The sequence below is a fragment of the Oncorhynchus kisutch genome, linkage group LG27, assembly GCF_002021735.2.
Source record: "Oncorhynchus kisutch isolate 150728-3 linkage group LG27, Okis_V2, whole genome shotgun sequence".
In the NCBI taxonomy this organism is placed as follows: domain Eukaryota; kingdom Metazoa; phylum Chordata; class Actinopteri; order Salmoniformes; family Salmonidae; genus Oncorhynchus; species Oncorhynchus kisutch.
Genome location: NC_034200.2, coordinates 42,619,555 through 42,644,875, shown reverse-complemented (window position 1 = coordinate 42,644,875; position 25,321 = coordinate 42,619,555). Strand labels below are relative to the sequence as shown.

At 48.6% G+C, this 25,321-nt stretch overlaps 1 protein-coding gene across 1 annotated transcript in view; it reads right to left on the bottom strand.

The window, feature by feature from the left end:
- Positions 1 to 1,014: 1,014 nt before the first annotated feature.
- Positions 1,015 to 25,321, bottom strand: part of LOC109879699 (zinc finger FYVE domain-containing protein 9) — a 38,736-nt gene continuing 14,429 nt past the window's right edge. Inside the window, exons 2-20 of the mRNA XM_031806766.1 lie at positions 23,803 to 23,904; positions 23,085 to 23,192; positions 20,406 to 21,352; positions 19,644 to 20,345; positions 14,767 to 14,866; positions 13,814 to 13,921; positions 13,286 to 13,458; positions 12,605 to 12,716; positions 11,482 to 11,604; positions 11,042 to 11,197; positions 7,997 to 8,221; positions 6,479 to 6,561; positions 5,772 to 5,876; positions 4,687 to 4,837; positions 4,515 to 4,595; positions 2,150 to 2,315; positions 1,890 to 1,995; positions 1,531 to 1,707; positions 1,015 to 1,316 (exon numbers count right to left, since the gene is read on the bottom strand). Of these exons, the coding sequence (XP_031662626.1) occupies positions 1,155 to 1,316; positions 1,531 to 1,707; positions 1,890 to 1,995; positions 2,150 to 2,315; positions 4,515 to 4,595; positions 4,687 to 4,837; positions 5,772 to 5,876; positions 6,479 to 6,561; positions 7,997 to 8,221; positions 11,042 to 11,197; positions 11,482 to 11,604; positions 12,605 to 12,716; positions 13,286 to 13,458; positions 13,814 to 13,921; positions 14,767 to 14,866; positions 19,644 to 20,345; positions 20,406 to 21,352; positions 23,085 to 23,154 (3,747 nt within the window). The 5' untranslated portion in view covers positions 23,155 to 23,192; positions 23,803 to 23,904 and the 3' untranslated portion in view covers positions 1,015 to 1,154. The remainder of the gene's footprint in view (positions 1,317 to 1,530; positions 1,708 to 1,889; positions 1,996 to 2,149; positions 2,316 to 4,514; positions 4,596 to 4,686; positions 4,838 to 5,771; positions 5,877 to 6,478; positions 6,562 to 7,996; positions 8,222 to 11,041; positions 11,198 to 11,481; positions 11,605 to 12,604; positions 12,717 to 13,285; positions 13,459 to 13,813; positions 13,922 to 14,766; positions 14,867 to 19,643; positions 20,346 to 20,405; positions 21,353 to 23,084; positions 23,193 to 23,802; positions 23,905 to 25,321) is intronic.

Sequence of the window (25,321 nt, the reverse complement as noted above, 5' to 3'; positions counted from 1 at the left end):
TATGCTTCCTGTTAGAATGTTCTGGTAAAGCATTGGAAACCTGTTTTAATCAGAAGGGTGGCATGAAGCTCAGCCATATAAAGTTTGGTTGATCTCCACGGTTCAGGATCTTTGACCTATTAAGTCTGACAGTAAAATCAGTAAACACCCACACCACCTCTCTTAGACATTGTGCTTTCGACTAAGTGGTCCAACTGCTTAACAGTTCTAGTGAGACTGACAATCTTGGTGTTGGATCTCTGGATGAGCTATTGAGCCAATTGCAGCCCTGCCTAAACAAAATAACAAGCAAAACAAACTGTAGTCCATCAATGTCAGAAATGAAGCATTTGGTGATCATTGGCTAAAAGCCAGGCTGAAAACGACAGGTAAGTTGTTCCTTCCTTCCACTGTAAAGAGTTGTGACTGCTGGAACTGAGCACCAGGATGCAAATTAAACAGCATCACCAGATCCTCTTGTTCTCGCTCTACCCCCTCTCCATCCACTCATCTGAGTTCTTAATCTTCCCAGCCCACTGGACCGTGTGAAGTCCCTGTCAGCAGAGAAAAGTGTAGTCTCATCAGGCAGAGCTTTGGACACCTCTACATGGAGTCCTCAAAGCGCCCATGCTACAACATGGCCTTCGGACACTACGTTTCCCAGAGAGCAGTGCTTCTGCTTTGTCCTCTAGGTTGGCTAGCTCCCAGACCAAAGACAGTGTACAGTATGACGATCGACAGGAACTGCTTCTCCAATAGAAATCCTCGATCACACTTGTAGGCATTGTCATGGCGACTTGGCTAGCTAAATTCACATACGTAGAAACACGACATTGTTTCTAACGGTCGTGAAAAAAGCAAAGGCACTCCAATATATAAAGTTGTGTTTTGAGGAAAAATGTAATTTCATGTGATCAGCGTGGACATGATGCATAGGTGGACTGGAGAGGCCCTAGCTGTCTGTTGAAGGGATAGCAACATCAGCTAGCTGGTAACCATCCCCACCGCTGTCTGTTGAAGGGATGGCAACATCAGCTAGCTGCCCCTCACAGCCTCTCTCTGAAGAACAGGAGAGGCAAGATGGGAGGGAAAAATAGAGGATGAGGATTAGAGAGAGAGAACTAGGAGATCAGCGTCTGGGGTGTTGGTCCGTTGCTAAGCGGTGCCTCCGTCTCCTAGGAGAGGATTTCCAGGATGTAGAAAACCAGCTCCATGACGACAGGTCCCTCGCTGAGTTGACACGCCCCTCTGTGGATGACAGGTATCAGAGTACTGTCCAGGTCCCTCAGGTAATGGGAGAGGAGAGGCTGGCCGTTACTTCCTGCTAGGTAACCCACCTGGGAGAAAAGAGAACAGGGAAGGGCCGTTATTATCCTATATCTAACCAGGTACCGGTGGGAGTAGGGCCTGTTATTTCCCACGGTGGGGGTGCCTGGAGGGGGGGGCTAGTGTGTTTGAAATGCCAGCGCTGATGTCTGCCCCTGCGCATTTCTGATTTGCGATTTTGATTAATTTCTGGTGTGGCCAGAAAGTGAGGAACCGAGTCCGTACCTGGTCAGACTCGAGGGTGACCCTTAGGCCCAGCTTAGCCATGCCTTCCTCCTTCAGCAGTTTGAGGTGTGGGCAGAGCGCCACGCAGAAAGCCCTCGCCACGTTCTCCGTCAGGCGACTGTGGTCAGCAGGGTCACTCAGACCGTTGGGCTGGTCCTCACTCTGTAGGAAAAACACCTAAAAGGAGTAAATATCATTTATTATTCATATTGTTTTATCACACGCTGCAGATTGTGTTGAGCGGAAACTTGAGGTCGTATTCACACCTTCGTAAAACAAGATCAGGTAGTGCCTCCCTGTTTCAAAATGTTTGTCTGGCTTTGTGTTTACTGAACCTAGTCGTTGCTTAGTGACATCACCTCTGTCCAGCGGATGACCTTCCCATCAGCCTTGAACTCTGAACCGTGGAAGATTCTCACGCTGGTGATGAACTCCATAGACTTCCCATCAATAGGACTAATTACCCTGGTGGGGAACGGGGGGGTGAGTTTTAGATAAGACACTTACTTTAAAAACGTCTTCTAAACATCTTTAGATAGATATTAAGGCAGGGAACACTAGGACACGACATCACAGAAGAGAAACTAGAGTATAGAGATTCCCCAGTTCCCTTCCTCACCCCTTATTGAAAAAGTTGTGATCGTCATCTATCCACTGAATGTGAACATGTTCCTGGCTGTACTCCTGGTCTGCCCAGCCACAGGTGATACTAAAGTCCTTCATGTCCCTGAGGGCTTGCCGTAGAGCATCCATGGTCTCTGCTGTGATCTGCACCATCACACCATCTACAGGTGAACAACAGATACAATGCCTTTGGAAAGTATTCAGACCCCTTGACTTTTTATACATGTTGTGTTACAGCTTTATTCTAACATGGATTCAATTGTTTTTTCCCCCTCAATTTACACACAACACCCCACAATAACATCACAATACCCCACAATGACATCACAATACCCCACAATAACATCACAATACCCCACAATGACATCACAATACCCCACAATGACATCACAATACCCCACAATGACATCACAATACCCCACAATGACATCACAATACCCCAAAATGACATAGCATTTTTGCTCATTTATACCAAATTAAACACTGAAATATCACATTTACATAAGTATTCAGACCCTTTACTCAGTAATTTGTTGAACCATATTTGGCAGTGATTACAGCCTCTAGTCTTCTTGGGTATGACGCTACAAGCTTGGCACACCTGTATTTGGGGAGTTTCTTCCATTATTCTCTGCAGACCTTCTCAAGCTCTGTCAGGTTGGATGGGGAGCGTCACTGCACAGCTATTTTCAGGTCTCTCCAGAGATGTTCGAACAGGTTCAAGTCCGGGCTCTGGCTGGACCACTCAAGGACATTCAGAGACTTGTCCCGATGTTACTCCTGTGTTGTCTTGGCTGTGTGCTTAGGGTCGTTGTCCTGAGTGCAATGGAGCAGGTTTTCATTAAGTATCTCTCGGACCTCATGGTTTTTGCTCTACCTGCACCGTCAACTGTGGGACCTTATATAGACAGGTGTGTGCCTTTCCAAATCATGTCCAATCAATTGAATTTACCACAGGTAGACTCCAATCAAGTTGTAGAAACAGCTCAAGGGTGATCAATGTAAATAGGCAGTGGCGATCTGTCATTCAGGGCATGTGGGGCTACTCCACCTGTTTTGAGCACCACACTTAGGTGAAAAAATGGTTTTGGCATTAATACGTATATCAGTTTGCAAGAAATGTAAAAAATAAAGTCGTAATTTAGTTAAAGCCACAAACAAACATGGTCTCTCTTGTTTTCTTAAGTGAGGCAGCTCCAAAATGCAGGTGTTTCAGCCTAGCTCAGTGCTTTCTGTGGTGTTGGGGCTAGCAAGCAGAAAATAGAGCGTTGCGCCTGATTGGCTCTGCTTCATGTCACTCATGGGACATTACGTCATCCCCAATTCTAAGGTCAGAGCTCAAAATTGTTTGCCCCTTGGCTTCTCCCATAGAGTTCTATTAGAAGTGCCCATCCAAGAAGGCTCAAGGTCATTGGCCACAGATAGAATGACATCACATATCTACAGTAGCTTTGATTGGACTGACTTTCATTGTACATAAAGATTACACAACAAGTTGGAAATCGCAAATTCAACAACGAGTCGTTTGGAATCAGTGGCTAACTGCAAGCGTTGCAAAGCAACCGCTAACGTTAGCCTGCTATTCAGTGGAGTGTGTTGCTGTGTGTTTTGGTTCTGAGTTCCCACCATAAATCCAGCGAATGCCAGACCTGGATCAAAGTTTGGATGACAAAATTTGCCAACAAAGAACCGCTACACCACCTTAACAAAATGGGTCCAAAAATGGCTTGTATGCTGCTGCATAAATGATATACCAGGGAGATAGCATTACTTCCTTAGCTACAGCATTACTTCCTTAGCTACAGCATTACTTCCTTAGCTACAGCATTACTTCCTTAGCTACAGCATTACTTCCTTAGCTACAGCATTACTTCCTTAGCTACAGCATTACTTCCTTAGCTACAGCATTACTTCCTTAGCTACAGCATTACTTCCTTAGCTACAGCATACAAGTGTTTTGTGTAGTAAGCTGTTAGTAGCCCATGTGCCTCACCCTAATAATTTGGTGTATTTTCACCAACGCGGTATTGTAAACACATGGTTCGTGCTCGTTTGGCTACTTGCGTTCATACAGCTCTGACAGTGCTACTGGTAGTAGTGGTGGCGCTTGTTTTGCACGTGCAAATTCAGAACACACAACATTCTAGAATAGAATTGTGTTATTTGACGTGTATCTTTTGACACGTGCCTCACCTTAATAAATGTTGTCTATTTTCAGGGCCCCGTCCCGAGTTTGAAAAAACCTAATCTAACACACATACACTGTGTGTGCTCTGACAGTCTATAAGAGGTCCTTAATTCCCCCTGACGGGATATTGAAAATGCAGTCTCTAACTTGGAGATATTGTAGGATGTTGTACCCTCCACAATGCTGGTCTTGGCCAGGTATCCAGAAGATGCCTTCAGAGAACCACTGAACACAAAGAAGCAGGCGCCAGTCACTGGAAGAAAAAACAGGAAATATTGATTCCATCCATGGTTTTGTTAGTCCATTTGATAAACTATGACTCCCCATGTCGTGTGTGTGTGTACCTTTACGTGGTTGGTGGTGGATACTGATGGCCTGTGTCTGGTAGTTTCCGTCGTCGTTCTGAATACACACCAGGTGGGAGTCGGCCAGCTCGTTAAAACACGCCCCCATGGCCAGGACGTGTTCATTGGACTTGTTCATCGCCTTCATCAGCTGCAGGGAATATAAAGACTTTATAGTCTGGCAATAGTCTGGTAGAGTTAGATTAGAGGGGAGTTAGATAACGTGTCACTTGAAAACGCTCGTAAACAACTATAGGATTGGGAAACGGCTGGGGAGATTTAACGATGCTCACTACAAAAGTTTCTAACGATTAACTAACTAGCCTGAAGTTGCTTTGGGGAAACCGGGGCCTGTTGTGGTCAGGAGGCCGCTAGTGGTGGTCAGGTGGCCGCTAGTTGTGGTCAGGAGGCCGCTAGTGGTGGTCAGGAGGCCGCTAGTGGTGGTCAGGAGGCCGCTAGTGGTGGTCAGGAGGCCGCTAGTGGTGGTCAGGAGGCCGCTAGTGGTGGTCAGGAGGCCGCTAGTTGCGGTCAGGTTGTCTGTTCAGTACACCAATGTGGTAACATAAACCTTATGGTTGAAGATTCCACAAATCAGTTCCAGTTTTAGATGAAATAGGTTCCATTTTTAGGAGGTACATTGAGGAAAATCCAATAATATTGAAATCCTGTAGAGAATAAGAATAGAGAAATCCTGGTCTGTGTGACTGACTTCGCCATTTCTCCTGTCGTTCACATGGCAGAATCTGGAGTGTTTGAGTCACTGACGGTGGTTAAGCTCTCATACAGTCTGTTGTCAAACGTTCCAAGGGTCAAATCAATGGGTTCCCATCTGTTATGGAGGCCGTAGCCAAGCAGATACACATTTCCAAACATTACAGGGAATAAAGTCTTCTGTAGCACACTAAAACATCTTGGCTATACTACAGCAAAATCAATGAAGGCAGCGAAAGGGTAAAGGAACGATATTCAGTGTGGATTCCAAGCGACTATACATAATGTTGGTTGTCTCTGGTTTTAGGACCGTGGTGCCTAGTGATTGGCAGAACCCCTCACTAGGAAGCAATATGATTGGTTGACAGCCTCACCTCGTTGTATCGGTTGCTGGGGATCTTGATGCAGGTCTTCTTCACCTCCATGTCCACCACCAGACCCTTCACCATGGGCAACGTGTACTGGTAGTTACGGAAGTCCTGTAGATACATTATATTATATTATATAGACCCTTCACCAGGGACAACGTGTACTGGTAGTTACAGAAGTCCTGTAGGTATATTATATTATATTATATAGACCCTTCACCAGGGACAACGTGTACTGGTAGTTACAGAAGTCCTGTAGATACATTATATTATATAGACGCTTCACCAGGGACAACATGTACTGGTAGTTACAGAAGTCCTGTAGGTATATTATATTATATTATATTATATTATATATTATATATTATATTATATAGACCCTTCACCAGGGACAACATGTACTGGTAGTTACAGAAGTCCTGTAGGTATATTATATTATATAGACCCTTCACTAGGGACAACGTGTACTGGTAGTTACAGAAGTCCTGTAGATACATTATATTATATAGACCCTTCACTAGGGACAACGTGTACTGGTAGTTACAGAAGTCCTGTAGATACATTATATTATATAGACCCTTCACCAGGGACAACGTGTACTGGTAGTTACAGAAGTCCTGCAGAGTAATAACATTATAGCACAATTTAAATAGCGTTCGCCTGGTCCCAGATCTGTATGTGTGATACAGAAGAAGTGACGCCATGATTCTTACCACTAGCAGGGTCATGATGGTGTGACCTGCTTCTCCAAACAGGGGTTTTCTGAACCGCACGCTGAACAGAGGGCAGGGGTAGACTGAAACACACAACCAGCAGGTTCAGTAGGGCATGAAACAGAAAACATTTTAGAAACTGAACAATTACAGAGTTGCCAGGACATCAAATTGTGCCCAGCCGCTAAATATTTTTATTTTTATAAATTCCATCCCAAAGCTAACCCATCCCAAAGCTAACCCATCCCAAAGCTAACCCATCCCAAAGCTAACCCATCCCAAAGCTAACCCATCCCAAAGCTAACCCATCCCAAAGCCAACCCATCCCAAACCAACCCATCCCAAACCAACCCATCCCAAAGCTAACCCATCCCAAAGCTAACCCATCCCAAACCAACCCATCCCAAAGCCAACCCATCCCAAACCTAACCCATCCCAAACCAACCCATCCCAAAGCCAACCCATCCCAAAGCCAACCCATCCCAAAGCCAACCCATCCCAAAGCCAACCCATCCCAAAGCCAACCCATCCCAAAGCTAACCCATCCCAAAGCTAACCCATCCCAAACCAACCCATCCCAAAGCTAACCCATCCCAAAGCTAACCCATCCCAAAGCTAACCCATCCCAAACCAACCCATCCCAAAGCTAACCCATCCCAAAGCTAACCCATCCCAAACCAACCCATCCCAAAGCTAACCCATCCCAAAGCTAACCCATCCCAAAGCTAACCCATCCCAAACCAACCCATCCCAAAGCTAACCCATCCCAAACCAACCCATCCCAAAGCTAACCCATCCCAAACCAACCCATCCCAAAGCTAACCCATCCCAAAGCTAACCCATCCCAAACCAACCCATCCCAAAGCTAACCCATCCCAAACCAACCCATCCCAAAGCTAACCCATCCCAAACCTAACCCATCCCAAAGCCAACCCATCCCAAAGCCAACCCATCCCAAAGCCAACCCATCCCAAAGCTAACCCATCCCAAAGCTAACCCATCCCAAACCAACCCATCCCAAAGCTAACCCATCCCAAAGCTAACCCATCCCAAAGCTAACCCATCCCAAACCAACCCATCCCAAAGCTAACCCATCCCAAACCAACCCATCCCAAAGCTAACCCATCCCAAACCAACCCATCCCAAAGCTAACCCATCCCAAAGCTAACCCATCCCAAACCAACCCATCCCAAAGCTAACCCATCCCAAACCAACCCATCCCAAAGCTAACCCATCCCAAAGCTAACCCATCCCAAACCAACCCATCCCAAAGCTAACCCATCCCAAACCAACCCATCCCAAAGCTAACCCATCCCAAACCAACCCATCCCAAAGCTAACCCATCCCAAAGCTAACCCATCCCAAACCAACCCATCCCAAACCTAACCCATCCCAAAGCTAACCCATCCCAAAGCTAACCCATCCCAAAGCTAACCCATCCCAAAGCTAACCCATCCCAAAGCTTAACCCATCCCAAAGCTAACCCATCCCAAAGCTAACCCATCCCTCCATACTCACATCTGTACTCGGCGCCCAGCCGCAGCATGAGTCGGAGTGGGAACATCTTGGCCCAGGGGGTCTCCCACTTCTGCAGCAACACCCCAAACAGGTAGGGGGGGTTGGGGAGCATCAGGTCCTGGAGGGACTGGAAAGACGGGGAGACGTAGAGGAACCCTCCATGCTCCCTGCTGCCCAGGAAACTCTGGGTGAAGAATGAATGGCCCAGGTGGGTCAGGACATTACCTGGAGGAGGAGAACATGGGTTAGAAGGAGGAGGAGATGAAAGGGAGGGAAGGAGGAGGAGAGGTGAAGAACGTATGGCCCAGTTGGAGAGGGGGAGGGAGGGAAGAAGGAGGAGAGGTGAAGAACGAATGGACCAGTTGGAGAGGAGAGGGAGGGGAGAAGGAGGAGAGGTGAAGAACGAATGGCCCAGTTGGAGAGGAGGGGGAGGGAAGAAGGAGGAGAGGTGAAGAACGAATGGCCCAGTTGGAGAGGAGAGGGAGGGGAGGGGCTAGAAGAGTAAGTGTTAAACACATTTATTTGGCGCAGCATTGTCTGAGTTAGGGGAGGGTTTTTCTTGGCTCATCATGCACTAGCGACTCCTTGTGGTGGGCCGGGCACCTGCAAGCTGACTTCAGTCATCTGTTGGAAGATGTTTCCTCCGACACATTGGTGCGGCTGGCTTCCGGGTTAAGTGGGCATTGTATCAAGAAGCAGTGCAGCTTAGCAGGTCACGGCTCTTGACCTTTGCCTCTCCCGAGTCCGTTGGGGGAGTTGCAGCATTGAGACAAGATCGTAACTTCCAATTGGATATCACGAAATTGCTCGTTCTTCACCTCTCCTTCGCTTCTCCTCCTCCTTCTAACCCATGTTCTCCTCTTCCCCTCCAGGTAATGTCCTGGCTCAGTGATGAAAAGTTCAAGCAAGCAAAGGGAAACGACAGTCCATTACTTTAAGACATGAAGGTCAGTCAAGCCTGAACATTTCTAGAACTTTGAAAGTTTTTTCAAAAACCATCAAGCACTATGATGAAACTGACTCTCGAGGACCGCCACAGGAAAGGAAGACCCAGAGTTACCTCTGCTGCAGAGGATAAGTTCATTAGAGTTACCTGGCTCTCATGAGGACTGCCACAGGAAAGGAAGACCCAGAGTTACCTCTGCTGCAGAGGATAAGTTCATTAGGAGTTACCAGCCTCAGAAATAGTAGCCCAAATAAATGCTTCAGAGTTCAAGTAACAGACATCTCAACATCAACTGTTCAGAGGAGACTGAATCAGGCCTTCATGGTTGAATTGCTGCAAAGAAACCACTACTAAAGGACACCAATAAGAAGAGACTTGCTTGGGCCAAGAAACACAAGCAATGGACATTAGACCGGTGGAAATTTGTCCTTTGGTCTGATGAGTCGAAATTCTTTGGATCCAACTGCAGTGTCTTGCTTGGGCCAAGAAACATGAGCAATGGACATTAGACCGGTGGAAATTTGTCCTTTGGTCTGGAGTCCAAATTGTAGATTTTTGGTTCCGACCGCCATGTCTTTGTGAGATGCAGAGTAGGTGAAGAGATGATCTCCGCATGTGTGGTTCCCCCCGTTAAGCATGGAGGAGGAGGTGTGATGTCTTTGTGAGATGCAGAGTAGGTGAACGGATGATCTCAGCATGTGTGGTTCCCACCGTGAAACATGGAGGAGGAGGTGTGATGTCTTTGTGAGATGCAGAGTAGGTGAAGAGATGATCTCCACATGTGTGGTTCCCACCATGAAGCATGGAGGAGGTGGTGTTGGGGTGCTTTACTGGTGACACTGTCTGTGATTTATTTAGAATTCAAGGCACACTGCAGTGATACACGATCCCATCTGGTTTGGGCTTAGTGGGACTATCATTTGTTTGGGACAATGACCCAACACACCTCCAGGCTGTGTAACATGGAACCCAAACCGGCTGCGTGTGCACCATCGTGCGCTAACGTGTATACATTTAGTTTGCCCCCCCCACACCAAACGCGATCACGACACGCAGGTTAAAATATCAAAACAAACTCTGAACCAATGACATTCATTTGGGGACGGGTCAAAAATCATTAAAAATGTATGGCAATTTAGCTAGTTAGCTTGCACTTGCTAGCTAAGATTAATTTGTCCGATTAAGCTAGCTTGCTGGGATCCTGGGATATAAACATTGAGTTGTTATTTTACCTGAAATAAACAAGGACCTCTACTCCAACAATTAATCCACACATAAAATGGCCGAATCGTTTCTAGTCATCACTCCTCCTTTCATTGTATTACCACGACTACCGGCAAAACAGTTCGTCTTTCAGTCACCCACATGGGTATCTGCTTCTATAAACCAATGAGGAGATGGAAGAGGCTGGACTTGCAGCACGATCTGCGTCAGAAATAGAACTGATTTCTATTTTAGCCCTTGGCAACGCAGACGCTCGTTGGCGCGAGCAATGTAGGTGTAATAAATAACAGATTTCTACATTTATTTTGCAACGCTCGCGCACGTGACGTGTCCGGTCTGGTCAGCATGTAAGGGGCTATTTTACCAAGAAGGAGAGTGATGGAGTACTGCATCAGGTGACCTGGCCTCCACAATCACCCAACCTCAACCCATTTGAGATGGTTTGGGATGAGTTGGGCCGCAAGTGAAGGAAAAGCAGCCAACAAGTGCTCAGCATATGTGGGAACTCCTTCAAGACAGTTGGAAAAGCATTCCATGTGAAGCTGGTTGAGAGAATACCAAGAGTGTGCAAAGCTGTCATCAAGGCAAAGGGTGGCTACTTTGAAGAATCTCAAATATATTTGTTTTACACTTTTTTGGTTACTGCATGATTCCATATGTGTTATTTCATAGTGTTGATGTCTCAACTATTATTCTACAATGTAGAAAATAGTAAAAACAAAGAAAAACCCTTGAATGAGTAGGTGGAGGTAGGTTAAACTAACCGATGAGGGCCTCCTGGTTTAGGTAGGTTAAACTAACCTGTGAGGGCCTCCTGGTGGAGGTAGGTTAAACTAACCTGTGAGGGCCTCCTGGTGGAGGTAGGTTAAACTAACCTGTGAGGGCCTCCTGGTAGAGCTGTACAAAGTGGCTGAAGAGGTCTTTGGGGATGCTCTTCTCGTCAGGTAGACACTGCAGCAGCACCACCACCTCGGCCTGGCCCACTGCATGCATCCCCTTAGTGGTCACATACCAACACTTCCTGTTTACGTCTACAGGAAGGGAGAGCCGAGAGAAGGTTAGAAAACAAAATAATTCTACAACAGAACGCAGAATGTGATTCAGGTAATGAGTGATAGTACTGTGGGATTATATTGGGGGGGGGGGTTAAATTGATTCTCTTAATGATATATTTCCTTCTCTACTAGTGTGAGGAAAAACAAACCAGACAAGATCCTCAGTGATGTCAGAATAAACTGCCATTATGACATCTACAGTATATGAAACGATACATGTGTAGCTAGTTGGAGCTGGAAGGAGTTATGGAGACACTCACAGTTGACCAGTTTGACCATAGCCAGCAGGTTAGCGTTGAGCACAAACACCAAGGGGTCAGGACCTCCCTCCTCCAGCTGCTGTATCAGAACCATCTCAGAGGGATGCTCCTCCACCGCATAGTCTGGGGGTGGTGATGCTGGTGGAGAAACAACACACTAGGTTCCTTTCCCCATTCAGTGAGGATGGGGGGCGCGGTCGACAGTGAGCATGTGGGTTAAGGCGCGATCGACAGAGAGGATAGGGTGTTTAAGGCGCGATCGACAGAGAGGATGGGGTGGTTAAGGCGCGATCGACAGAGAGGATAGGGGGGGTTTAAGGCGCGATCGACAGAGAGGATAGGGGGGGTTTAAGGCGCGATCGACAGAGAGGATAGGGGGGGTTTAAGGCGCGATCGACAGAGAGGATAGGGGGGGTTTAAGGCGCGATCGACAGAGAGGATAGGGTGTTTAAGGTGCGATCGACAGAGAGGATAGGGTGTTTAAGGCGCGATCGACAGAGAGGATGGGGTGTTAAGGTGCCATCGACAGAGAGGATGGGGGGGTTAAGGTGCCATCGACAGAGAGGATGGGGGGGTTAAGGTGCCATCGACAGAGAGGATGGGGGGGTTAAGGCGCGATCGACAGAGAGGATAGGGGGGGTTTAAGGCGCGATCGACAGAGAGGATAGGGGGGGTTTAAGGCGCGATTGACAGAGAGGATAGGGGGGGTTTAAGGCGCGATCGACAGAGAGGATGGGGTGTTAAGGCGCCATCGACAGAGAGGATGGGGTGTTAAGGTGCCATCGACAGAGAGGATGGGGGGGTTAAGGTGCCATCGACAGAGAGGATGGGGGGGTTAAGGCGCGATCGACAGAGAGGATAGGGGGGGTTTAAGGCGCGATCGACAGAGAGGATAGGGTGTTTAAGGCGCGATCGACAGAGAGGATGGGGTGTTAAGGCGCGATCGACAGAGAGGATGGGGGGGTTAAGGTGCCATCGACAGAGAGGATGGGGGGGTTAAGGCGCGATCGACAGAGAGGATGGGGGGGTTAAGGTGCGATCGACAGAGAGGATGGGGGGGTTAAGGTGCGATCGACAGAGAGGATGGGGGGGGGTTAAGCACCTGTGCTGTGTCCCCTCACACCTCCTTTAACTCCGGTTGAGATGAGGATGGGAGGAAGTCCGTCCTCCGGAATTAGACTGATGGAGCTGCCTACAGGGCTTCCCACGGTGGACGCAGGGGCAGGGGACAACGCCTGGAGGGAGGAGGAGAGGGTTTAAGTACAGAAAAACAGGTGTGGAAAATTGTAGAAGGCTGATTAAATGTGTAATTGGCAGACAACCCTTCATATTCACGTTGAACAAATCAGACAGGTGTGTGTTCTAAGTTACAGCCATTGGATGAGTCAGATCAGTAGACAGAAAGGCATTAAAAAGGCTCGTCTTACAGACAAGCTGAGTGGTGAGTCACCTCCTAACCTGCTGCTACTCTACCAGGCATGTCGAGTCCAGACAAATGTCAACAACTAAAAAACATTCTTCTGGTTACACTTCACAGATGATGATGATGATGATGATGATGGGGAAACCGTCTGTATGAGAAAAGGCGTTTCATTCTAGAAATGCTAAAGTCGATCCAGGCTCAACTTGTCCAGGCGTGTTTCCTCCTAGTCAGTTAGTCATTGCTCACCCAGCACCCGACAAGCAGGACTATAAACCAACCTCAGAATATCAATTATAAAACAGTAGATGCTAGACTTTTGCTTAAAATTCCTCTTTAACAAACTGTAAGCTGTGGTTTTTTAACCTTTGGTGCCAACTGTACCTCTCGCAAATCAGAAGTGAAGGATTTGTTGGAACACTGTGAGACAGCCAATGTTTGCGAGGGGGCGGGGCTGGTAGCAGGGAGCTTGGGGGATTCCGCTGCTTCCCCATTGGGCAGGATTCCATCTGCAAACCGCACCCTCCTCCGCTCCCGCGGGTGGAAACCTGTGGACCCTGTAACACAGACCCACACACCCACACACACACACACACAGACCCACAGGTTACAGAAAACACAACTATTATGAAAAAGAAAGCATCTAGAATGAAAACTAGTCCTGTATGTGAAAAAGGAGAAGAGGTCATTAAGAGGAAAGGAAACAGAAAGATGTGCCAGATGTTCTATGGGAGAGGTTCTACAGGGAGGTATTCATTAGTGCACACCACAGCAAAACGTTTTTGCAACAGAACATTTCTTATTGGGTAAAGTCAGGTTCTCCCTCCCTGTTCCAGTCAGTTGTTTTCCCCCGTTTTGGTGCCTAATGAACAGGTCCCTGGTGTTTAGGTGGGGAACGGAGAAGGTTATTACCCTCTGAGTGGATCTGCTGCAGAGGTGGGATGGTACTGCAGTACTGTGCTGGGTTGTTGGGGTTAGGACTCTGGTTAGACCCACCACACATACCCTCCCACGAATGACCTGAGGGAAAATGGAGACGGCGATATAGGATCAATATAGAGCAATATAGGACCAAGAACAATACAGGGAGATATATATATATATATATATATATATAAAATCAATATAGGGCGATGTAGGATCTATATCGATATTGAGAGATGTAGGATCAATACAGGGCGATATAGGATCTATATCGATATTGAGAGATGTAGGATCAATACAGGGCGATATAGGATCTATATCGATATTGAGAGATATTGAGAGATGTAGGATCAATACAGGGCGATATAGGATCTATATCGATAGAGAGATGTAGGATCAATACAGGGCGATATAGGATCTATATCGATATTGAGAGAGAGATATATATATATATATATAGGACTGATAGTGAGATATTGAATGAAGATTGATAGTGAAATACACGATTCAATTAAACCCCAATTTGATTTGACATATTTATGATTAGGATATGTATAGGAATTTAACTGACTGGAAGTTAAGTAGTAGACTATAGGGCCAGGAGTTTTCCCATACCTTACAACTAGGGCCAAGAGTTTTACCTAAAAATGTAATTAGACCAAACCAAAGTGACTGCAAAGATATTGAAGTAGGACGTAGAGATGAAGTGGATTCTAGACGCAGATCTAGGATCAGTATTGTGTTAACATCCTATTGGTTAAGGTCAGGAATGGGATGGAGTTAGCTGATCCTACACCTGTTAAGTCAGTATCTCATGATTCAGGCTAGGAATGGGATGTAGTAAGCAGATCCTAGACCTGTTGTTAAGTCAGTAGTTAATGATACAGGTTAGGAATGGGATGTAGTAAGCTGATCCTAGACCAGTAGTATTAGTGACTCACCACTCAGTAGGGCAGAGTGACAGGTGATACAGACTCTGGCCTCCTTCCTGTCCATGTAAATCAGTCTGCTCCTCAGGCTGCAGCAGGCAGCACAGAACACCTGGAGAGAGAGGGAGAGAGACAAACAATTATATTACACCTGGAGAGAGAGAAACAATTCTATTACACCTGGAGAGACACAAACAATTCTATTACACCTGGAGAGAGAGACGATATCATAACCGCCATCGGTAAAAGACAGTACTGTGCAGCCGTCTTCATCGACCTGGCCAAGGCTTTCGACTCTGTCAATCACCATATTCTTATCGGCAGACTCAGTAGCCTCGGTTTTTCGGATGACTGCCTTGCCTGGTTCACCAATTCCTTTGCAGACAGAGTTCAGTGTGTCAAATCGGAGGGCATGCTGTCCGGTCCTCTGGCAGTCTCTATGGGGGTGCCACAGGGTTCAATCCTCGGGCCGACTCTTTTCTCTGCATATATCAATGATGTCGCTCTTGCAGCAGGCGATTCCCTGATCCACCTCTACGCAGACGACACCATTCTATATACTTCCGGCCCATCCTTGGACACTGTGCTAACTAACCTCCAAATGAGCTTCAATGCCATACAAACTCCTTCTGTGGCCTCCAACTGCTCATAAACGCTAGTAAAAACCAAATGCATGCCTGACCAGCATCACCACCCTGGATGGTTCCGACCTTGAATATGTGGACGTCTATAAGTACCTAGGTGTCTGGCTAGACTGTAAACTCTCCTTCCAGACTCATATCAAACATCTCCAATCGAAAATCAAATCAAGAGTCTGCTTTCTATTCCGCAACAAAGCCTCCTTCACTCACGCCGCCAAACTTACCCTAGTAAAACTGACTATCCTACCGATCCTCGACTTCGGCGATGTCATCTACAAAATTGCTTCCAACACTCTACTCAGCAAACTGGATGCAGTTTATCACAGTGCCATCCGTTTTGTCACTAAAGCACCTTTCTCCACCCACCACTGTGACCTGTATGCTCTAGTCGACTGGCCCTCGCTACATATTCGTCGCCAGACCCACTGGCTCCAGGTCATCTACAAGTCCATGCTAGGTAAAGATCCGCCTTATCTCAGTTCACAATGGCAACACCCATCCGCAGCACGCGCTCCAGCAGGTGTATCTCACTGATCATCCCTAAAGCCATCACCTCATTTGGCCGCCTTTCGTTCCAGTACTCTGCTGCCTGTGACTGGAACGAATTGCAAAAATCGCTGAAGTTGGAGACTTTTATCTCCCTCACCAACTTCAAACATCAGCTATCTGAGCAGCTAACCGATCGCTGCAGCTGTACATAGTCTATTGGTAAATAGCCCACCCATTTTCACCTACCTCATCCCCATACTGTTTTGAGAGAGAGAGACACAGAGACAGAGACACAGAGACACAGAGAGAGAGAGACAGAGACACAGAGAGAGAGAGAGAGAGACAGAGACACAGAGAGAGAGAGAGAGAGACAGAGACACAGAGAGAGAGAGAGAGAGACAGAGACAGAGAGAGAGAGAGACAGAGACACACAGAGAGAGACAGAGACAGAGACACACAGAGAGAGACAGAGAGAGAGACAGAGACAGAGAGAGAGAGAGAGACAGAGACAGAGACAGAGACAGACAGAGAGAGACAGAGACAGAGACAGAGAGAGAGACAGAGAGAGAGACAGAGAGAGAGACAGAGACACAGAGAGAGAGAGAGAGACAGAGACACACAGAGAGAGACAGAGAGAGAGAGACAGAGACAGAGAGAGAGACAGAGACAGAGACACACAGAGAGAGACAGAGAGAGAGAGACAGAGACAGAGAGAGAGAGAGAGACAGAGACAGAGACAGAGACAGAGACAGACAGAGAGAGACAGAGACAGAGACAGAGACAGAGACAGAGACAGAGACAGAGACAGAGAGAGAGACAGAGAGAGAGACAGAGAGAGAGACAGAGACACAGAGAGAGAGAGAGAGACACACAGAGAGAGACAGAGAGAGAGAGACAGAGACAGAGACACACAGAGAGAGACAGAGAGAGACAGAGACAGAGACAGAGACAGAGAGAGACAGAGAGAGAGAGAGAGAGAGAGAGAGAGAGAGAGACAGAGAGAGAGAGAGAGAGAGAGAGAGACAGAGACAGAGACAGAGAGAGAGACAGAGACACAGAGAGAGAGAGAGAGACAGACAGACACAGAGACAGAGACACAGAGAGAGAGAGAGACACAGATAGAGAGACACAGAGAGAGAGACACAGAGAGAGAGACAGAGACAGAGAGACAGACACAGAGACAGAGACAGACACAGAGACACAGAGACAGAGACAGACACAGAGACACAGAGACAGAGACAGACACAGAGAGAGACAGAGAGAGAGACAGAGAGAGAGACAGAGAGAGAGACAGAGAGAGAGAGAGAGACAGAGAGACAGAGAGACAGAGAGACAGAGAGACAGAGAGACAGAGAGACAGAGAGACAGAGAGACAGAGAGACAGAGAGACAGAGAGACAGAGAGACAGAGACAGAGACAGAGAGAGAGGGAGACTCTATATTACACCTGGAGACATAGTGAAGAGAAGTGCAAATGGAATTTCAGTGTACTTCCTGATTTGACCCCCTAACCCTGCTCCGGAGTGCGACAATCTCGTGTCTCCAACTCCACTGTACCTTAAAAGCTAAGCATCCTCCTCTCAAGCCTGGCTTCCACCCCAACTCAGCTCATACACTGAATTCATCCACACATTTGTAATGAAATCTCACAGCTTTCCCTTCCCACTGAGGGAGGGGGGAGGGAGCCTGTGTGACCTTGGGAAATTGAGACAGTGTTTGTCCACAACAGTCCAGACCTGTCCCAGCTATCCTAGAACAATCCAGCTCAGCTTCAACAATTAAAATGGGTTTATTTAATAGGAATAAGTAACTTAGTTAAATATCAGAAAACAAATCATTCAGTCGACATTCCTTCTGGCTTTAGACTATAGTGGTACGGTCGACGAGAGAACGGAGCCACAATCGACGAGAACGGAGCTGCCCCTGTATTGTTTACCAGAGTGCCCTACACTTTATTACGGGAGATGGGTTCAGTACACATCACTGCACTCTGTATCAGAAGGTAGGCTGGCCCTCAGAAGGTAGGCTGGCCCTCAGAAGGTAGGCTGGCCCTCAGAAGGTAGGCTGGCCCTCAGAAGGTAGGCTGGCCCTCAGAAGGTAGGCTGGCCCTCAGAAGGTAGGCTGGCCCTCAGAAGGTAGGCTGGCCCTCAGAAGGTAGGCTGGCCCTCAGAAGGTAGGCTGGCCCTCAGAAGGTAGGCTGGCCCTCAGAAGGTAGGCTGGCCCTCAGAAGGTAGGCTGGCCCTCAGAAGGTAGGCTGGCCCTCAGAAGGTAGGCTGGCCCTCAAGTCTCATAGATCAATGCACTGCTCTCTGTTGGTTTATAAAGCCCTTGTGCAAACGTCCGCCATACTTTACTTCATTGTTAAATTATAGACATACGAGTCACCAGACCCACAGGGATGACTAACTCTGGAGGTCCCTTTAATCCCCACTGAGTTAGGTTCATCTGCTTGAAGTGTTTCTGCACCTCACGTGTGGAATGATCTCCCAAGCACTCCAAAATTGGGAGGCATTTCAGACAAAATGTTAGGAGACCTTGATACTAAAGAATGTGTCTGTTGATGATTGGGGTCTACTTTTCCTGTAAACCAACATGTATTTGAATGTGTATTGTTGTGTTATACAGGGCTCACCTGGAAAAGAGATCTTGGTCTCAGCATTGACTCCTGGTCAAAATAAAGGCTCAATGTATAATAATAGACTCCACCCACCTTTCCACAGGCCCTGCAGTATAGACTCCACCCACCTTTCCACAGGCCCTGCTGTATAGACTCCACCCACCTTTCCACAGGCCCTGCAGTATAGACTCCACCCACCTTTCCACAGGCCCTGCAGTATAGACTCCACCCACCTTTCCACAGGCCCTGCAGTATAGACTCCACCCACCTTTCCACAGGCCCTGCTGTATAGACTCCACCCATCTTTCCACAGGCCCTGCTGTATAGACTCCACCCATCTTTCCACAGGCCCTGCTGTATAGACTCCACCCACCTTTCCACAGGCCCTGCTGTATAGACTCCACCCACCTTTCCACAGGCCCTGCAGTATAGACTCCACCCACCTTTCCACAGGCCCTGCTGTATAGACTCCACCCACCTTTCCACAGGCCCTGCTGTATAGACTCCACCCACCTTTCCACAGGCCCTGCAGTATAGACTCCACCCACCTTTCCACAGGCCCTGCTGTATAGACTCCACCCACCTTTCCACAGGCCCTGCAGTATAGACTCCACCCACCTTTCCACAGGCCCTGCAGTATAGACTCCACCCACCTTTCCACAGGCCCTGCAGTATAGACTCCACCCACCTTTCCACAGGCCCTGCAGTATAGACTCCACCCACCTTTCCACAGGCCCTGCAGTATAGACTCCACCCATCTTTCCACAGGCCCTGCAGTATAGACTCCACCCACCTTTCCACAGGCCCTGCAGTATAGACTCCACCCACCTTTCCACAGGCCCTGCAGTATAGACTCCACCCACCTTTCCACAGGCCCTGCAGTATAGACTCCACCCACCTTTCCACAGGCCCTGCAGTATAGACTCCACCCACCTTTCCACAGGCCCTGCAGTATAGACTCCACCCATCTTTCCACAGGCCCTGCAGTATAGACTCCACCCACCTTTCCACAGGCCCTGCAGTATAGACTCCACCCACCTTTCCACAGGCCCTGCAGTATAGACTCCACCCATCTTTCCACAGGCCCTGCTGTATAGACTCCACCCACCTTTCCACAGGCCCTGCAGTATAGACTCCACCCACCTTTCCACAGGCCCTGCAGTGATGCCTCCTCTTGGTGAAGGTGAAGCGGACCTCACACTTCATACAGACTGGTGCCTTGGAGTCAGGGACCCACACGGGGGCCACATCCCCCAGGGAGGAGAGCTGTTTCCTGGGCAGAGCCCCCTGGTGGTGACACCCAGCCTGGAGGTCATTGTCCGGGCTGCTCTCAGACTCCAGCACCAGGCCCAACGATGACGACCCGTTTAGCAACTCCCCGTTAACAACCGCGACACAACCACCAGGGTCACCCCCGGCAACGACGGTTCCAGTTTCCATGGTTATGTCACCGGCACGGTTCTCAAGGTTCTTGTTCTTGCAGACGGCGGTGGTGGTGGTGGTGTTAACGGTAGGTGATAGTTGGTTCTGGTCCTGTCCGGATAGCGGCCAAGGGATCTGGAGTTTGAGAGTGACCGGTTGTTTGGGACGTGCTCCACCGAACGGAAGAACACTGACCAGCTGCAGACGAGTGTTCAGTATGGAGGGAACACGGCTATCTCCTCCTCCGTTCTCTAGGTTGCTCTCCTCCATCTCCTTCTCCTCTGTCACGGAGTCCTCCTTGGATTGAGGAGGGGGTAGAGACTCGCCCTCCTCTCTGCTCCCTCTGTCCTCCTCTTCCTCCTCCTTGCTCCCTCGGTCCTCCTCCCTGCTCCCTCGGCCCTCCTCCCTGCTCCCTCGGCCCTCCTCCCTGCTCCCTCGGCCCTCCTCCCTGCTCCCTCGGCCCTCCTCCCTGCTCCCTCGGCCCTCCTCCCTGCTCCCTCGGCCCTCCTCCCTGCTCCCTCGGTCCTCCTCCCTGCTCCCTCGGTCCTCCTCTTCCTCCTCTCTGCTCCCTCGGTCCTCCTCCTCAGTAGCCATGCCGCTGGTAAGAACCATCTCTCCATCCTGACCTCCCCTGCTCTCCTTCTCCATTTCTCCTATCAACCTCGTCTGCTTCTGAGAGGAATTCCTACACTCCTTCCACTCTGTCGGTCCCTCCATCAATCCATTTTTAACAGTATTTCCATGACTTTCCCTCTTAGGGATTCCTTCCTCATGTGACTGTACCCCAGCCATTCCAGCCTCCTCCCTACCACTGTCCTGAATAGGTGATAAAGCACCAGGTCTCTCGGTCTCTGGCTTGGAGTTAAACTTCTCTGCTATCACCTCAACCCCTCCCAGCCTCTCCTCAATGGTCAAGTGTGTGTGACTAATGTGGGAGCTTCCGTCACCCCTCTCCCCCACAGGGGCATCAGTACGTGGGTCTGAGGGTGTGGGGGGCTGGTGGTGGTCTAAAGGGGTCACCCATGTCTGGTTCCCCTTACAGGGATCTTCACTGAGCCCGTTGAGGACAGGGCTGGCTGGACTAGAGGGGCTGATAGAGGAGTGGTGGTGGTACGGAGGGGGGCTAGAGGAGGCCGACGAGCCCTCACCCCCAACCAGCTTGCCGATGTTGGGCTGGGGGAGTGGAGGGCTCTGCACGTCTGCACGGCAGTCTGGTAGTTCTCCCCAGGGTGGGGGCTCGGCGGTGGGGTGGTATTTGGCGTTGGGCCCCTGGGGGTTGCTGGATGACGGGTCAGGGGGCAGGGGGGTCTTTAAGGGGAGGGGGCCGAGGTCTGGGGTCAAAGCCAGGGCACGGTTCGGAGATAGTAGGTGGGCAGGAGGGGCCAGGATCTGAATCCACTTATCAGACAGACTGGGACTGTCGGTCTCATCTGGGGAGAGAGAGGAGAATGAAACACTGGACAGGAAATAGAAGTCCATGAGAAATCAAACAGGAAAGAGGAAAGGGCATTACCAGAGACAACAGGAAAGGGCATTACCAGAGACAACAGGAAAGGGCATTACCAGAGACAACAGGAAAGGGCATTACCAGAGACAACAGGAAAGGACATTACCAGAGACAACAGGAAAGAGGGATGTAATACTAAACCACCAAATACAAACTGTTACTGAAAGGTGTGGCGAAATGAAGTAACGAGGCTGGAATGGGTGGTGGGATGTAATGGACTAATTTTGCTCCTCCTCCCCTCTCTGTCCTCTCCTGTCCTCTCCTGTCCTCTCCTGTCCTCTCCTGTCCTCTCCTGTCCTCTCCTGTCCTCTCCTGTCCTCTCCTGTCCTCTCCTGTCCTCTCCTCCTCTCTCTGTTTCTCCCTGACACTTGAATACTGTCTGGAATGTTGGGAGGAGTCCACATTCCTGAACACTTATATCCATAACACACCACACACACACACACACACAGAGTTAATCTGCCAAGCTGGATCTGGCAGAGGACTCCCAGATAATCACTCACAGCCTGAACACACAGAGCTCTCTGTACCGTGACATGGCAGGCACACACAACCAGCCGAGCGACTGTGTGTGTGTGTGTGTGTGTGTGTGTGAGCTAATTCATGTCACCTTTAAGGAACAAATGGGGAGGAAACCCAATCTCTCATTATCACAGACCCAGCCTCAACACAGCATGGCTCCAACCTTACACTGCTGATCTCTGCACTAGCATTAAATAGACACACACACACTGAACTGTCCTACAGACACAGTGTACGATGACTATGGAGGTCCTGTCCATCTCCACAACATTTTCAAAACGTACAATGTGAATGTCACACACACACACACAACCAAATACATGAGGCACTAATTATCCATTCAATAACCTGTGTTCTCTCTCGGTGTGTCTTACAAAACACTCTTATACTCTGCCTTAACACACCAAGGATGTGTTTACACAGACAGCCCGATTCTGATCTCGGGCTGTTGTTTACACAGACAGCCCGATTCTGATCTTTTTGTCCAATTATTGGCAAAAGCGCTGGTCCAATTGGTCAAAAGACCAATTAGTGGAAAAAGATCATAATTGAGCTGCCTGTGTAAACACAGCCCTAGATCAGAATTGGGCGGTCTGTGTAAACACAGCCCTAGATCAGAATTGGACGGTCTGTGTAAACACATCCCTAGATCAGAATTGGACGGTCTGTGTAAACACATCCCTAGATCAGAATTGGACGGTCTGTGTAAACACATCCCTAGATCAGAATTGGGCGGTCTGTGTAAACACATCCCTAGATCAGAATTGGACGGTCTGTGTAAACACATCCCTAGATCAGAATTGGGCGGTCTGTGTAAAAACAGCCCTAGATCAGAATTGGACGGTCTGTGTAAACACATCCCTAGATCAGAATTGGACGGTCTGTGTAAACACATCCCTAGATCAGAATTGGACGGTCTGTGTAAACACATCCCTAGATCAGAATTGGGCGGTCTGTGTAAACACAGCCCTAGATCAGAATTGGGCTGCCTAAAACAAACAAATGTCCTCTGCTTTGCTTAAACATACATAGAGAGAAGGGTAGAGAATCGGACCACAGCATAGTAAGTGCGAATCTGATTGGTGGGTTGATGGATTGATTGATGAATTGGTTAAATGTGTTAATTGACTCACCTTGCTTCTGTTCAAAGTCATCCAACACTTTATCCAGGTTGAAGGCCTCTGTCTGGAAGTGGTTCTCCATGAGTCCGGTACCTCCACCCTGACACACGCTGCAGGAACCTGTTAATATAGGGTTAACACCGGGTTAGCACCAGCATTGGAAGTAGTTCTCCATGAGTCCGGTACCTCCACCCTGACACACGCTGCAGGAACCTGTTAATATAGGGTTAACACCGGGTTAGCACCAGCACTGGAAGTAGTTCTCCATGAGTCCGGTACCTCCACCCTGACACACGCTGCAGGAACCTGTTAACAGCGGGTTAACACCGGGTTAGCAGCGGGTTAACACCGGGTTAGCAGCGGGTTAACAGCGGGTTAACACCGGGTTAGCAGCGGGTTAACACCGGGTTAGTAGCGGGTTAACACCGGGTTAACAGCGGGTTAGCAGCGGGTTAACACCGGGTTAGCAGCGGGTTAACACCGGGTTAGCAGCGGGTTAACACCGGGTTAGCAGCAGGTTAACACCGGGTTAGCAGCAGGTTAACACCGGGTTAGCAGCGAGTTAGCGGCGGTTTAGCAGCGAGTTAGCAGCGAGTTAGCAGCGGTTTAGCACCGGCACTGGAAGTAGTTATCTGGGTTATCGTCACAGGGTTAACGCCCTCTCAATCTCTTCATCTCCCTCCCCATGTCTCGCTCGTCGGGCAATCATCTCTCTCACTCCCTCCCTCACCTGTCCAGAGGTCCTCTCCAACAGTAGTCCTGGGTAGCTGTGATCTCCTTCTCACTCAGCCTCACTTCCTCATCCAGTCTGGCTAGAGCCAAGCACCCAGATCTGCAACGACAGGAACCTGTCACACTCAGGCTCATCAAATATAGGCTTTTATTTGGTGTTAACGTTTCATCCCACACCTGTTGAGCGCATTCTGATCACCTATTACTGAATGAATGCACACTTCAGGGAAATGACTAGAGAGGACTTGACTGCAGTCTTGGTCTGATAGAGGATAAAGATCAATGGCCAATCGTAGTAGAACAGTACACACACACACACACACACACACCTGGCCAGTCTTCTTGCTGACCAGGACCTCAGTGGTCAAAACTGTACTGTTTGAACTTCAGGGTCATGGACAGTACAAGGGAGGGGAGAGGACCAGGCTTTACGCTCCCAAGTGGTGCAGCGGTCTAAGACATCTCAGTGCTAGAGGCGTCCACTACAGACCCTGGTTCAATTCCAGGCGGTATCACAACCGGCCGTTATTTGGAGTCCCATAATGTGTTATTTCGTAGTTTGACGTCTTGACTATTATTCTCCAATGTTGAAAATAGTACAAAATAAAGAAAAACCCTTGAATGATCCAAACCTTTCACTGGTCTGTCTTGAAGGAGTTCCCACATATGCTGAGCACTTGTTGGCTGCTTTTCCTTCATTCTGCGGTCCAACTCATTCCAAACCATCTCAATTAGGTTGAGGTCAGGTGATTGTGGAGGCCAGGTCAGGTGATTGTGGAGGCCAGGTCATCTGATGCAGCACTCCATCACTCTCCTTCTTGGTCAAATAGACCTTGCACCGCCTGGAGGTGTGTTGGGTCAATGTCCTGTTGAAAAACAAACGATAGTCCCACTAAGCGCAAAGCAGATGGGATGGCATATCACTGCAGAATGCTGTGGTAGCCACCTGGCAAATCACAAACCGTGTCACCAGAAAAGCACCCCCAAAACATCACACCTCCTCCTCCATGCTTCACGGTGGGAACCACACATGCGGACATCATCCGTTCACCTACTCTGCGTCTCACAAAGACACGACGGTTGCAACCAAACATCTCCAATCTGGACTCATCAGATCAAAAGGACAGATTTCCACCAGTCTAATGTCCATTTCTTGTGTTTCTTGGCCCAAGTCTCTTCTTATTGGTGTCCTTTAGTAGTGGTTTGCAGCAATTGGACCATGAAGGCCTGATTCAGTCTCCTCTGAGGAGTTGATGTTGAGATGTGTCTGTTACTTGAACTCTGTGAAGCATTTATTTGGGCTGCAATTTCTGAGGCTGGTAACTCTAATGAACTTATCCTCTGCAGCAGAGGTAACTCTGGGTCTTCCTTTCCTGTGGTGGTCCTTATGAGAGACAGTTTCATCATAGCGCTTGATGGTTTTTGCGACCGCACTTGAAAGAAACTTTCAAAGTTCTTGAAAATGTTCCACATTGACCTTCATGTCTTAAAGTAATGGAAGAAATTCCACAAATTAA